We start from the raw sequence: 12,984 nt of genomic DNA, 5'->3' as shown, positions 1-12,984 counted from the left end.
ATATAATAAGGACAGATTTGTTTTATGAAACTTTGTTTCATTTGAGTATGTTTGGCATAGGTTTAAAAAAAAAAGTTGGAAAGCCACAGGGTCATAGCATTATTAGGTTTATACCATGGTTACACTTACTCAGTTAATCATGGGTTAAACACTTCACTATAAACATTTTAATTGAAAATCACATAAGTTAGTCCTAAATCTGGTCATTTTTGATTAGCAAGCCTGCAAAATTAACTTGGAGAAAAGAAAAGAATTCTGTTTTGGATGTTCCTTTCTCTCCCTTTACCCTTCCCTTCTCTTCCTTTACCCCTTCCCTTCTCTCTCTTTTCACCTGCTATGCCTCCTCAGTATTTTGGACCTTTGTATTGCCTTTTGCTGCATGAGGCTGATGTCCTGGCAAACAGCTTTTCAACTAGACAGTTGAAAAGGTTTGTAAATCCCGTTTTAAACTGCTGTATTTTCTTTCAACATACTTCAGGCGGGTGGATCATGGGGTCAACAGATCAAGACCATCCTGGTCAACATGGTGAAACCCCTTCTCTACTAAACATACCAAAATCAGCTGGGCATGGTGGCGCACGCCTGTAGTTCCAGCTACGCGAGAGGCTGAGGCAGGAGTATTGCTTGAACCCAGGAGGCGGAGGTTGCAGTGAGCCAAGATTGCACCACTGCACTCTAGCCTGGAACCTGGTGACGGAGTGAGACTCTGTCTCAAAAAACAAACAAACAAACAAACAAACAAACATACAAAATGGCTGGGTTATACCCCTCAATTATAGATTGGCTTATAAGATAGCCAAGAATCATTGTGTTCTCTGCCCCTCCCTCACCACCAAAGGCATCACATGGCAGTCACTTTTTTTTATTTTCCATTTTACTAGCAACTAATAAAACTTTATATTCAGATTTATAAACAGGGGTTATGTTTAATTTCTTCTAGTAGTTTTTATGCACCAGTTGAATACTTTGTCAAAAAAGTGTGTAAAAGTTATATAGTAGCGACCTCTACTGGTTTTAGTTATGGTATCCTGCAAGTGGGTTTTAAAAGCTTTTAGAGGATGAAAGTGCCTTTTGTTTGAAGTGAATTACATTAGTTTAATAAGGAAGGAAATTCAGCTGCCATAGTAACCCGAGTTCGTTCACTCTCAGTGGAAATTTTAAGTAAAGAATTTCTGGAAATTAAAAATGAAGTATTTTGTTAAAAACAAATGACCTATGGAGGACTTCAGAGAAACTACAATGTATTAAAATTGCTGTTACCAATGCAAAACCATTGCTTTCCATGATTTGTAAATAGTTTTGAAGTTAAATGCCTTTGCATGGTGGATAAAGAATATTCATAGAGGATTCAATTGCAAAATGCTACTTGACCTTGTAATTAGTGCTGAAAGTAAGGACAAGTAAATGAGAATTGGATTTAGATATTTACTTCTTGATCTTGGGTCTTGTTCCTTGAAATTTTATACAAGTACTATTTAAAAGTAGCTTCTACTCATTCTTGTAATTAGCTTTATCACAGTGAAGCTGAAATTCAGGATGTGATATTCACCCTACATAATAGAAAGAATATTTAGTCTCTTATTGCCTAATTAAGGAACTTATACATTGACAATTACTGTTTTTTCTTAGCTTCAATATGTTTGTAATGTAAATTATACCATATGTGAAAAGCTCTACTTTTGGTATTCTTTGATTTTAAAAGTAAATTTTAAGCGAAGAGCACTATTTAATATATTTGTTGCTTAGTTGTTATTTTCCTATTTCCCAAGGAACGTGTTCAAAAAAGTTTTCCTCATCCAATTGATAAGTGGGCAATAGCTGATGCCCAATCAGCTATTGAAAAGAGGAAGCGAAGAAACCCTTTATCTCTCCCAGTAGAAAAAATTCATCCTTTACTAAAGGTAATGCTGAAATGCTACCTCCTTGCATTTTAAGGGAAAAATAAAATCTATCATTTTCATATAGTTAGAGTATATTTTATGGATAATTGAGTCAACTTAAGAGTAAAATTCTCTCTAAGTTTTCCGTTGATTTATGTGGTGGAAGGAGATGCTATGATAATAAAATATAAACTGGACAACATGATTTAAAGTAATTTCATATCAATAGTAGTAAGTTGAAGGACTAAGAAAGTTACCGTGGATTTTGTTTATCTCACATGTACTTAGGACCACAAGGAGAATTTCTAAAACTCATCCTCTCTTATTGGTTAGACCTAAGTGTTCCTGTAAATCCTTTAGATGTTAATATTTTGTGTAGAGACCTCTGTGAAACTGTCATAGGCTATGTGTAATCTTTCACCTAAACTATCCAGTCCTACTTATCATGTAAATAAGTCAGTCAGTCAGTTGAATCTCTACAGAACTAGTAGAGTAACTGCTGGAAGCTCAAATAATGCTATTTCTATTTTAGTTAATATAATGAACTGTTGTTATTTCTCACAACAAAAATACAGATATTATAATAATTAAAACTTTAATTTAGATGCCAGTAATTTTGTACATACTATAATACAGATCAAATGCTAATACATTGTCTGAGTTTTATTACTCATCAAAGTTATTATCCACAGTTTGTAAATGAGGTGACAGAGGCAGAAAGTGAGTAAGTAACTTCTAGGCCAAGTTCACAAGACTCTTTAAGTGATAATGTTAGAAAGTTCAGGTTTGCTTGGTGTTGTCCAAAATTTAAACACTTGAATGAGTTTAAGGTTTTATCTTGTATTCAGTTGTTTGAATAGAAATATCTGCCTTATGGAAAACTACTTCGTCATTCTCTTCTTGATTTTCATTGGCCATAGATTGAATTGTATTCTAAGAGAATTAACAAATTGAGTTATATAAATAATATGTTAATAATACTAAATTTTGAGCTTTATGTGCTAATTGTGAATATGTTTCAATTTATTTTAATAAACCTTTATCGTGATACAGTTAATAGTTTTTACATACCCTAAAAGGTAAATGCAGCCTGTCTCCAATTTGTAACAAACTCCTTATTTCAAAGTTGTTGGTTTTTTCCCTTAAATGGGTTGTTTGGAAAATAGAATTTATTATTCTGTATGAACTGGCCAGTCCCGCAAAAGCTAATATTCTCTTTGAAGTCTAATATTAGGACTATTTAACATTCTCTCTCTTTTTTTTTTTTTTTTTTTTTAAGACGGAGTTTCGCTCTTGTTACCCAGGCTGGAGTGCAATGGCGCGATCTCGGCTCACCGCAACCTCCGCCTCCTGGGCTCAGGCAATTCTCCTGCCTCAGCCTCCTGAGTAGCTGGGATTACAGGCACGCGCCACCACGCCCAGCTACTTTTTTGTATTTTTAGTAGAGACGGGGTTTCACCATGTTGACCAGGATGGTCTCGATGTCTCGACCTCGTGATCCACCCGCCTCGGCCTCCCAAAGTGCTGGGATTACAGGCTTGAGCCACCGCGCCCGGCCAACATTCTCTTTAACAGCAACCGTTATTCAGTAGGACATAGCATGAATTTTATTTTCATAGAAATTGCCAGGGATAGCAGGAATGTGCCATTTTGGTTTTGGAGAGCCCATCTTCCCTGGGAAAAGATAAGCATATAAGCCTGGTAGAGATTCCTAAATACCAATAATATATTAACTCTAATTTTTTGTAAAAGAAAAAAACTTGTTTGTTGTAGTTACCTCTAGGTATTCTGAATTAGGTAACAACGAGCATTTGCTCCCCACCCCAAACTTGGTTTTCCTTTATAGGTTAGGGATTATCTATTTGTAATGTCTACCTCTCAAGTATTTTACATCATCAGAGGTAATTTTGCCTTGCCTTTTCTTCACTTACATTTTCAACAGTAATACATATATTATTCATTGTTGAACCACTTAAAATTAAATGTTGCTGGTAAGCACAAGGCTCAGGAAAAAAGTGTAAGCTAAGTTGCAAATATGTTTTTCATTTTTAATCAGAGTGTTAAATTTATAGTATGTGATGTTTAAACATGCTTTTAATTTTGCAGGAGGTCCTAGGTTATAAAATTGACCACCAGGTTTCTGTTTACATAGTAGCAGTCTTAGAATACATTTCTGCAGACATTTTAAAGCTGGTTGGGAATTATGTAAGAAATATACGGCATTATGAAATTACAAAACAAGATATTAAAGTGGCAATGTGCGCTGACAAGGTAGGAAACAGCTTTTATTTTTTTCTTAAGTTTCTTTTTATGACTTATTAGATGCTAACATACTATTCATATAGAATAAAATTATATGTTTGGGAATATTTCCAGTAACCTAATAGCAGGGATTCAAGATACCCCTTTATAAAAATATTACATGTATAATATTAAAATATGTTTCAATATGCAGTTTTTTTTTCTGTGCTATTGCAACGAGGGTTAATTAGAGTAAACTCTTAATAATTTCTTAAAATTTATTCAGATTGAAAGATTTATAAGGTTATGGATTTACTTAAAAATAATTTTTCAAAATGCAAAACCACAAAACGATACTTTTACTTTGGTATCTACCTTTCTTCAGATACTACTTTGTGGTTTTACGATAATAATAATAAAAGCAAACACTTACTGAAGGTTAAGCACATATGTGGCTTATCTCCATTGGTCCTTACGATATTCTTCTGAGGTAAGTGATACTACCTACATTTTATAAAAGGGAGACAGAAATTCACAGGGATAAAGAAATTGGCCCAGAATTTTCTTTTCTTTTTTCTTTTTTCTTTTTTTTTTTTGCGATGGGAGTTTTGCTCTTGTTACCCAGGCTGGAGTGCAATGGCACGATCTCGGCTCACCGCAACCTCCGCCTCCTGGGTTCAGGCAATTCTCCTGCCTCAGCCTCCTGAGTAGCTGGGATTACAGGCATGCATCACCATGCCCAGCTAATTTTTTGTATTTTTAGTAGAGACAGGGTTTCACCATGTTGACCAGGATGGTCTCGATCTCTTGACCTCGTGATCCACCCGTCTTGGCCTCCCAAAGTGCTGGGATTACAGGCGTGAGCCACCGCACCAGGCCTTGGCCCAGAATTTTCTGAGAAATTTCAAAGCCTAGACTTGGACTCCAGGTCTCTGAGTCTAAAGCTTTTAGTCGTTACCTAAGTTCGTTTTATGAAAACAACTTTGCAGAAAGGAAAATATTTCTGATGGAGCATTTCATTCCATTTCCTCAATATATTCTTACTGATTTGGAATATTCTTTTTGATTACTGATTCCACTAAATTACGTTTTAGTATTTATTTGTTCTTTGAGAATGTGGTCATATAGAGTGAAAAAAAAAAACAAAACAACCTGATTTGAAGAATTTCAAATGTTTTAGTATTTCTAAATGAATAAGTATTTAGTTTTGAAAAATATTATCTAGACATGAATATGAAATATGTGATTTTTTTTTTTTTTTTTTTTTTTTTTGGAGATGGAGTCTTGCTCTGTCACCCAGGCTGGAGTGCAATGGCACAATCTCAGTTCACTGCAACCTCTACCTCCCGGGTTCAAGTGATTTGCCTGCCTCAGCCTCCTGAGTAGCTGGGATTACCCGTGCGTGCCACCATGCCTGTCTAAATTTTGTATTTTTAGTAGAAATGGAGTGTCACCATGTTGGTCAGGCTAGTCTCAAACTTCTGACCTCATGATCTGCCCACCTTGGCCTCCCAAAGTGCTGGGATTACAAGTGTGAGCCACCGTGTCATGGCCTTGATGCTTTTTAATGAATCAGATAAATAAAATATTTTTGAGTACCTACTACATGTTTACACAGGGAGGAGATGCAAGAGAAGTATGTATAAAACAAGGCTCCAGAGCTGATGAAGGTATACTTACATTCATGAAACAGTCAGAAAGCACACAAAGTAGAATATTATCATTTTATGTGTTATAGGGATATGATGCTATAGAAACTCACAAGAAGGCGAAAGATGTGTTTCAGCAAGAGTAGCAATAGACTTGGAGAAAAGTTTGTTTTGATCTATATCCAACAAATTTAGGAAAATAGGACAAATAAAAGGGTATAAAAATTATTTAAATATGAGATATCAAGGCCATGGAATAAAGTGATGATGGCAGGGCATAAAACAGAGAAAACCAAGCCAGAGAAATTAAAGACAGGATCTGGGAACAAATTGGAAGTAATAGGTTAACAAGAGAGACAGACAGATAAATACTAGTAGTGATAGAGAACTTGGAGGAGGGTAGTAAGTGGTATCAGATGTAGAGTTCTGTTTTAGAGAAGCTGTGGAGGAATGCTGGCAATATATCGAAGAGGAGAAATTTGCACGTCTGCTTTTTTTATCCTTTAAGAACTTTATTCAGAGAACTTGGAGCATTTCACTTCAAATTTGACTAAAGCTTCATTTTTTTTATACTTTTTAATACTTCTGACTATGTAGGTATTGATGGATATGTTTCATCAAGATGTAGAAGATATTAATATATTATCTTTAACTGATGAAGAGCCTTCCACTTCAGGAGAACAAACTTACTATGATTTGGTAAAAGCATTTATGGCAGAAATTCGACAATATATAAGGGAACTAAATCTAATTATAAAAGTTTTTAGAGAGCCTTTTGTCTCCAATTCAAAATTGTTTTCAGCTAATGTAAGTATCGTTGTAATATGCTTATCATTGGATGTGTTGTGAAATTTGCATGACCACTTCAAATTTGAAGTTATATAGTTCATGATTACTAATTTGTTCTTTTTTTTAAGTTGTGGGACTTAATTGATGATCACAAAGTGCTGTAACAGTTTCAAGAGACTTAACATCAGAAATTAAGGGACAAAATACGAAGTAGACTGATTATATAAGTGCAGATGAGTTCAAAGAATTGTTCATGTACTCCAAAGGATAAACCTTCTTGTTTAGGTGGAAGATATTTTTGTTTAATTTGAATCATTTGACTCATTCAGCGTCATCAATGCCAACTGTATTGTCAGGTACCATGCTTGGCAGCAGGGATTCAAAGATGGATAAGAAACAGTTCCTTTCCTTAAGTTTAGTCAAGACAGAGACAGAAACTTTAAATTGCAATAAAATATGGTAATTAGCATAGTAGAAACATGATAGCAGTATTATTGGGAGCACAAAGGAAGGTGCCAGTAACATTGAAACTTAGACAAAGGATTGCTGATCTTAGGATAGTAGTCAAACTAACCTAATTGGATCCTGAAGAAATGCTGACTGAAAACAGGTGAGACTATCATAGGAGTTACACACTAGTAATTCCTGGAACTGTAGGCACACAGCCTTAAATGATTGAGAGAGAAACAGTACTCACTATAGAGGCTGGGTTTGGGTTCAAGCTATGGCAATGAGTGAACATTAAAAAATAAAGTAGTAGATCATGGTAATGGTTGTACAAACCTGTTATTCAGATTTACATTAAAGACCATTAAATTATTCACTTTGGCCGGGCACGATGGCTCAAACCTGTAATCCCAGCACTTTGGGAGGCCGAGGCGGGTGGATCACAAGGTCAAGAGATCGAGACCATCCTGGTCAACATGGTGAAACCCCGTCTCTACTAAAAATACAAAAAATTAGCTGGGCATGGTGGTGTGTGCCTGTAATCCCAGCTACTCAGGAGGCTGAGGCAGGAGAATTGCCTGAACCCAGGAGGCAGAGGTTGCGGTGAGCCGAGATCGCGCCATTGCACTCCAGCCTGGGTAACAAGAGCGAAACTCCGTCTCAAAAAAAAAAAAAAAAAAAAAAAATTCACTTTGCATGGTTTGTAAATATTGTTTCAATAAAGTTGCTTAAAAAAATAAAAGAGTAAAGAAGAGGCAAAGGCTTCTGAGGACACAAAAGAACCAAAATGGCCAAAAAGCACATCAAAAGGTGTTCAGCATCATTAATCAGAGAGAAATGCAAATTAAAAGCACGAAATACTACTACATACTGGTTAGAAAGGCTAAAATGTAAAAGACTCATAATACCAAAAGTTGAAATGAGTGTGGAGTAACTAACTGCTTGTGGGAATATAAAATTCCCACATTACTTGAGAATGTAAACTAGTATAAACGTTTTGGAAAATAGTTTGGCAGTTCTCTCTCTCTATTTCTCTCTCTCTCTCTTTTTTTTCCTTGAGACAGAGTTTCACTCTCTTGCCCAGGCTAGAGTGCAGGGGTGCAGTTTTGCCTCACTGCAACCTCTGCCTCCGAGGTTCAAGGGATTCTCCAGCCTCAGCCTCCCTTGTATCTGGGATTCGAGGCACATGCCACCAAGCCTGGCTAATTTTTGTATTTTTAGTAGAGGCAGGGTTTCACCATGCTGGCCAGGCTGGTCTCAAACTCCTGACCTCAAGTGATCCACCAGCCTCAGCCTCCCAAAAATGGTGGGAGGCATGAGTCACTGTGCCCGGTCAGTTTGGCAGTTCTCTGTAACAATAAACATAAACTAAACCATATTGCCCAGCAATTCTAATCCTAGGTTTTTGCCCAGAAGAAATGAAAACATGTGTGTCCATGCAAAACTGGTTCATGAATGTTTGTATCAGCTTTATTTGTAATAGCCCCAAACTGGAAACAACCCAAATGTCCATCAGCAGGTGAATGTATAAACAAATTGTGGTATGACCATACAGTGGAATGCTACTCAGCAATAAAAAGGAATGAAATAGTTATGCATGCAACAACATGGTTGCACCTCAAAAACATGAGCAAAACTAGGCACAAAAGACAATTTATGATTCCATTTATTTAATATTCTAGAAAAGACATTTCTATAGAGACAAAAAGCAGATCACAGGTTTCCTGGGAGTGAGACGTAGTAAGGATTGATGGAAATGGGGCACAAGGAAACTTTTTAAGATGATGAAAAGGTTCTGCATCTTGATTGTCATGGTGGTTAGGAGAGTGAATAACTACACAAAAATCTACCAAAAGAACATTTAAAATAGCCTCAAAGTCGACTTGATAAATATAGTCACTGATAAAGAAATCAAATAATAGTAACCAATTTTAGTTTAACAGTATAAAATGGATATGGTTTCAGATTCCACATTGCAACTAACCTTTAAGAAGCTACCATTTGTTGAATTTCAGTATGGTACCATAAAAGAATAGTCACTCTATTTATATGGAAAGTCCAGAATAGACAAATCCATAGAGACAAAGTAAATTAGTGGTTGCCAGGCACTGGGTAGAGGAAAGGAATGGAGAATGACTGTACCAGGTATTTAGCTATCCACCTTCCAAAAAAATCACAGGGTTTACTCTTGCGATAATGAAATGTTCTAGAATTTGATACTGGTGATGACTGCACAACCAATATTGAAAACCACTGACTAATAAGTACACTTACAATGGGTGAATTTTATTGTATATAAATTTTATCTCAATAGAAAAATTACACAGAAAAGCTAGATTTTCATATACTTTGAAATAATGTATCACAACAGATTGTATGCAGAAATAGATATGAAAATCCTGCTGTCTTCTCTTACACTACGGTCGAGATTTGCAATGTAAAACATTTCCATTCTTCTAAATGTTTTCTGTTGTAGTTTAAAAAAAAACCTTTTTATAAAAGTGCTATTTATATTAACACATAATGGGTTTATTATTTTTAATGAATTAAATATTTTTAAAAATTTTGGTTTTAACTTCTAATGTGGTAAACATTGAAATACATAGTTATAAACAAAAGGTTTTTAGAATCTTCAGTAATTTTTAAGAGTGTGAGGAACCCTGAGAACAAAAAGTTTCAAGACCACTCACCTAGAGAAATGTATTTGCAAAAGGAATTCTTGAATTGTCTTTTATTCATATTTGTAAGTCCTTAAAATTTTTCACTGTATATGCCGTGTTAAATTTTGTGATTATAAAATGACATATTGGCTCAAAATTTGTTTAATATTATAATAATACAGCCTCACTGAATTAATGTGTTTTCCCCCAAACAGGATGTAGAAAATATATTTAGTCGTATAGTAGATATACATGAACTTAGTGTAAAGTTACTGGGCCATATAGAAGATACAGTAGAAATGACAGATGAAGGCAGTCCCCATCCACTAGTAGGAAGCTGCTTTGAAGACTTAGCAGAGGTAAGTTCTTCAATTATATACCCAAAAAGTCTGCATGTAAGCCTACATTTACATTAAAATTGAGAGTCTTACTTCTTTCCAGCTAAAGTCATAGATACTAATTGTTGACTATCTGTTATTGCTCCTTTTCCATAGGGTCATTGTTAACATATGTCTCTGTTATCTTACCAAACATAGAAAAATGGTCTCTGGTTAATTATAGGAAAGCAGATACCACCAAGGGAAGGTATTATAGCTGTCACCCAATGGCCTACTGTAAAAGGTTAAGAAAAGTCAATAAATGAGTTTTTTTTTTGAGACGGAGTTTTGCTCTTGTTACCCAGGCTGGAGTGCAGTGGCGCAATCTCGGCTCACCACAACCTCCGCCTCTCGGGTTCAGGCAATTCTCCTGCCTCAGCCTCCTGAGTAGCTGGGATTACAGGCACATGCCACCATGCCCAGCTAATTTTTTTTGTATTTTTAGTAGAGATGGGGTTTCACCATGTTGACCGGGATGGTCTCGATCTCTTGACCTTGTGATCCACCCGCCTCGGCCTCCCAAAGTGCTGGGATTACAGGCTTGAGCCACCGTGCCCGGCAATAAATGAATATTAAGGAAGAGACCACAGAACTTGGACCTGAGGTCAGATTACTTGTGTTCCGGTCTAAGCTCCACTACTTATTAGTTGTGTGACCAGTGGGAAGTTATTTTGTTTCTCTAAACCTCTGTATCATTATTTGTAAAAATAGAATGATAATACAGGTTGAGTATCCCTAAGCCAAAAATCCCAATCCTGAAATGATCTAAAATCTGAAACTGTTTGAGCACCAACGTGATACTCAAAGGAAATGTTCATTGAAGCATGTTTCAGATTTGGGATTTTCAGTAGGTATACTTCCAAAATGTGAAATCTAAAACACTTCATTTTGAGTAGGAGATACTTGACCTGTAATAGGACTCAGGATATTTGTGAAAATTGAATAACCTATCTGAAGTGTTTAGCTATCCACCTTCACATAGTAAGCTACTCAGTATGTGATAACTGCATTATTATTTAGAATAGGAATGAAGTGAATAGGACAATAACGTCCAGGGCCTGGGTGATTCAGATACCGTGAGAGAGAAAGACAGGTAACTAACTCCTTAGATATTTCAAATACTAAAATACACGAGTCATTAAGTTAGCATTAAGAGTCATTCTGAGGTTTCTAACTCTTGCTGTGTTCTCTAAATTCCATTCATTATGATACAGTATTGAGCTTGTAAAATATTTTTTAAAATGAAGACTTTCAGGCAAAACACAATGGTAAGTTCAAGCACCACCACAGCCTCTACATTCCTGCTCTAAACACACATAAATAATAAAGTATAAAAATTAAAAAGTGGAATATATATATAACTAGACTTGAAAACAAGATTAGAAATGTAATAGACATTCAAGGTAATGAGCTCTGTTATCTGGGTGTTTAGGCTCTTAAGGACAATGAAGTGTTTCAAATGTGTTCCATGAAAGCCAGAGCAAGAGTTCTTGTTCAAGTCCTTCCTTATAATAGGATGCTGGGAAAATCTGCCAACCTGCAATCTACAGTAAAGTCTTCTGAAAAGTTGTAGACTTGACATGGGGAGACAAAAATATTGCCTTACAATAATAACAATTTTCCCACATTAAGTCAATATGAAGCCTGAACCCCCAAAGTCATTCGAAGAGTAGGTTCTAGTTTGGAAGAGTGATCATAAAGGAATGGGAGAAAAAAAGAAAACAAAACATTAAAAGTCTCCCACTAAGTATGTAATACAAAATTCTAAAAAACAAGGCAGATTCTATTTTTCAGAATGATAATCTAATAAAATCAACAATTAGATCATGAATTTATTCTAGATGAAATTAACATTGTACAATAGGTATACAAAAAGTTTAAAAGATTAGGATGCTCAAAGAGATAAGTGAAGGAATATGATCCATTTATAAAGAAGACATTGTGAAACAAAAATAGGTGGAAAGGAAATGAGCAGATAGATATCAAAAGACAGAGACACTGATAATTAAATATATTATATAATCATTGAAATAACTCATATAGTATAACATTTGCTGGACCCAGTTCAAGGATAAAATTAGTAAATTGGAGATTGAATTGAGGACTTCACTGAGAATGTAACACAGACTAAGATAAGAAATATGAAAGAACAATATTGAAAGTAATAAGGATAGCCGGGCGTGGTGACTCAGGCTTGTAATTCCAGCACTTTGAGAGGCCAAGATGGGCAGATGACCTGAGGTCAGGAGTTTGAGACCAGCCTGGCCAACATGGTGAAACCCCATCTCTACTAAAAATACAAAATTTAGCTGGCTGTGGTGGCGCATGCCTATAATCCCAGCTACTTGGGAGGCTGAGGCAGGAGAATCACTTGAACCCAGGAGATGGAGGTTGCAGTGAGCCTAGATCACACCACTGCACTCCAGCCTGAGCAACAGAATGAGACTCTGTCTCAAAAAAAAAGCAAGTAATAAGGATACACTGAGAGGTTTAGTATATATCTAATAGGAGTTCCAGACAATGAGTGATAGAGAAATAATATTTGAAAAGATAAAAATGGATAATTTTCAAGAAATGAAAGCATTAGTTCCCAGATCAAAAATGAATTCCAAATATTGCTCAAGATAAATAAAAATACACAGCTAAAAACATGGCTGTGAAAATAGAGAACATTAAAGATAAAGAGAAAATCTTGGGTTGGGCACAATGGCTGATGCCTGTAGTCCCAGCACTTTTGGAGGCTGAGGCAGGTGGATTGCTTGAAGTCAGGAGTTCAAGACCAGCCTGGCCAGCATGGTGTAACCCCATCTCTACTGAAAAAATACAAAAATTAGCTGAGTGTGGTGGCGGGTTCCTGTAATCCTAGTTACTTGGGAGTCTGAGGTAGGAGAATTGCTTGAACTTGGGAGGTGGAGGTTGCAGTGAGCTGAAATCACACCAC

The 12,984-nt window shown here is 35.9% G+C and overlaps 1 protein-coding gene across 4 annotated transcripts in view; it reads left to right on the top strand.

The window, feature by feature from the left end:
• The window catches only part of SOS1 (SOS Ras/Rac guanine nucleotide exchange factor 1), a 134,094-nt gene that overhangs the window by 56,085 nt on the left and 65,025 nt on the right, over positions 1-12,984 (top strand). For all 4 annotated transcript variants that reach the window (XM_074396201.1, XM_039475304.2, XM_039475303.2 and 1 more), the window contains exons 3-6: positions 1,770-1,901; positions 3,987-4,151; positions 6,368-6,577; positions 9,882-10,025. In XM_074396201.1, coding sequence (XP_074252302.1) covers positions 1,770-1,901; positions 3,987-4,151; positions 6,368-6,577; positions 9,882-10,025 — 651 coding nt within the window. The remainder of the gene's footprint in view (positions 1-1,769; positions 1,902-3,986; positions 4,152-6,367; positions 6,578-9,881; positions 10,026-12,984) is intronic.

Source organism: Saimiri boliviensis, chromosome 1, assembly GCF_048565385.1.
Source record: "Saimiri boliviensis isolate mSaiBol1 chromosome 1, mSaiBol1.pri, whole genome shotgun sequence".
Lineage (NCBI taxonomy): Eukaryota > Metazoa > Chordata > Mammalia > Primates > Cebidae > Saimiri > Saimiri boliviensis.
Note: the sequence above shows the minus strand (reverse complement) of the source record. Positions and strands in the feature narration are given on the sequence as shown.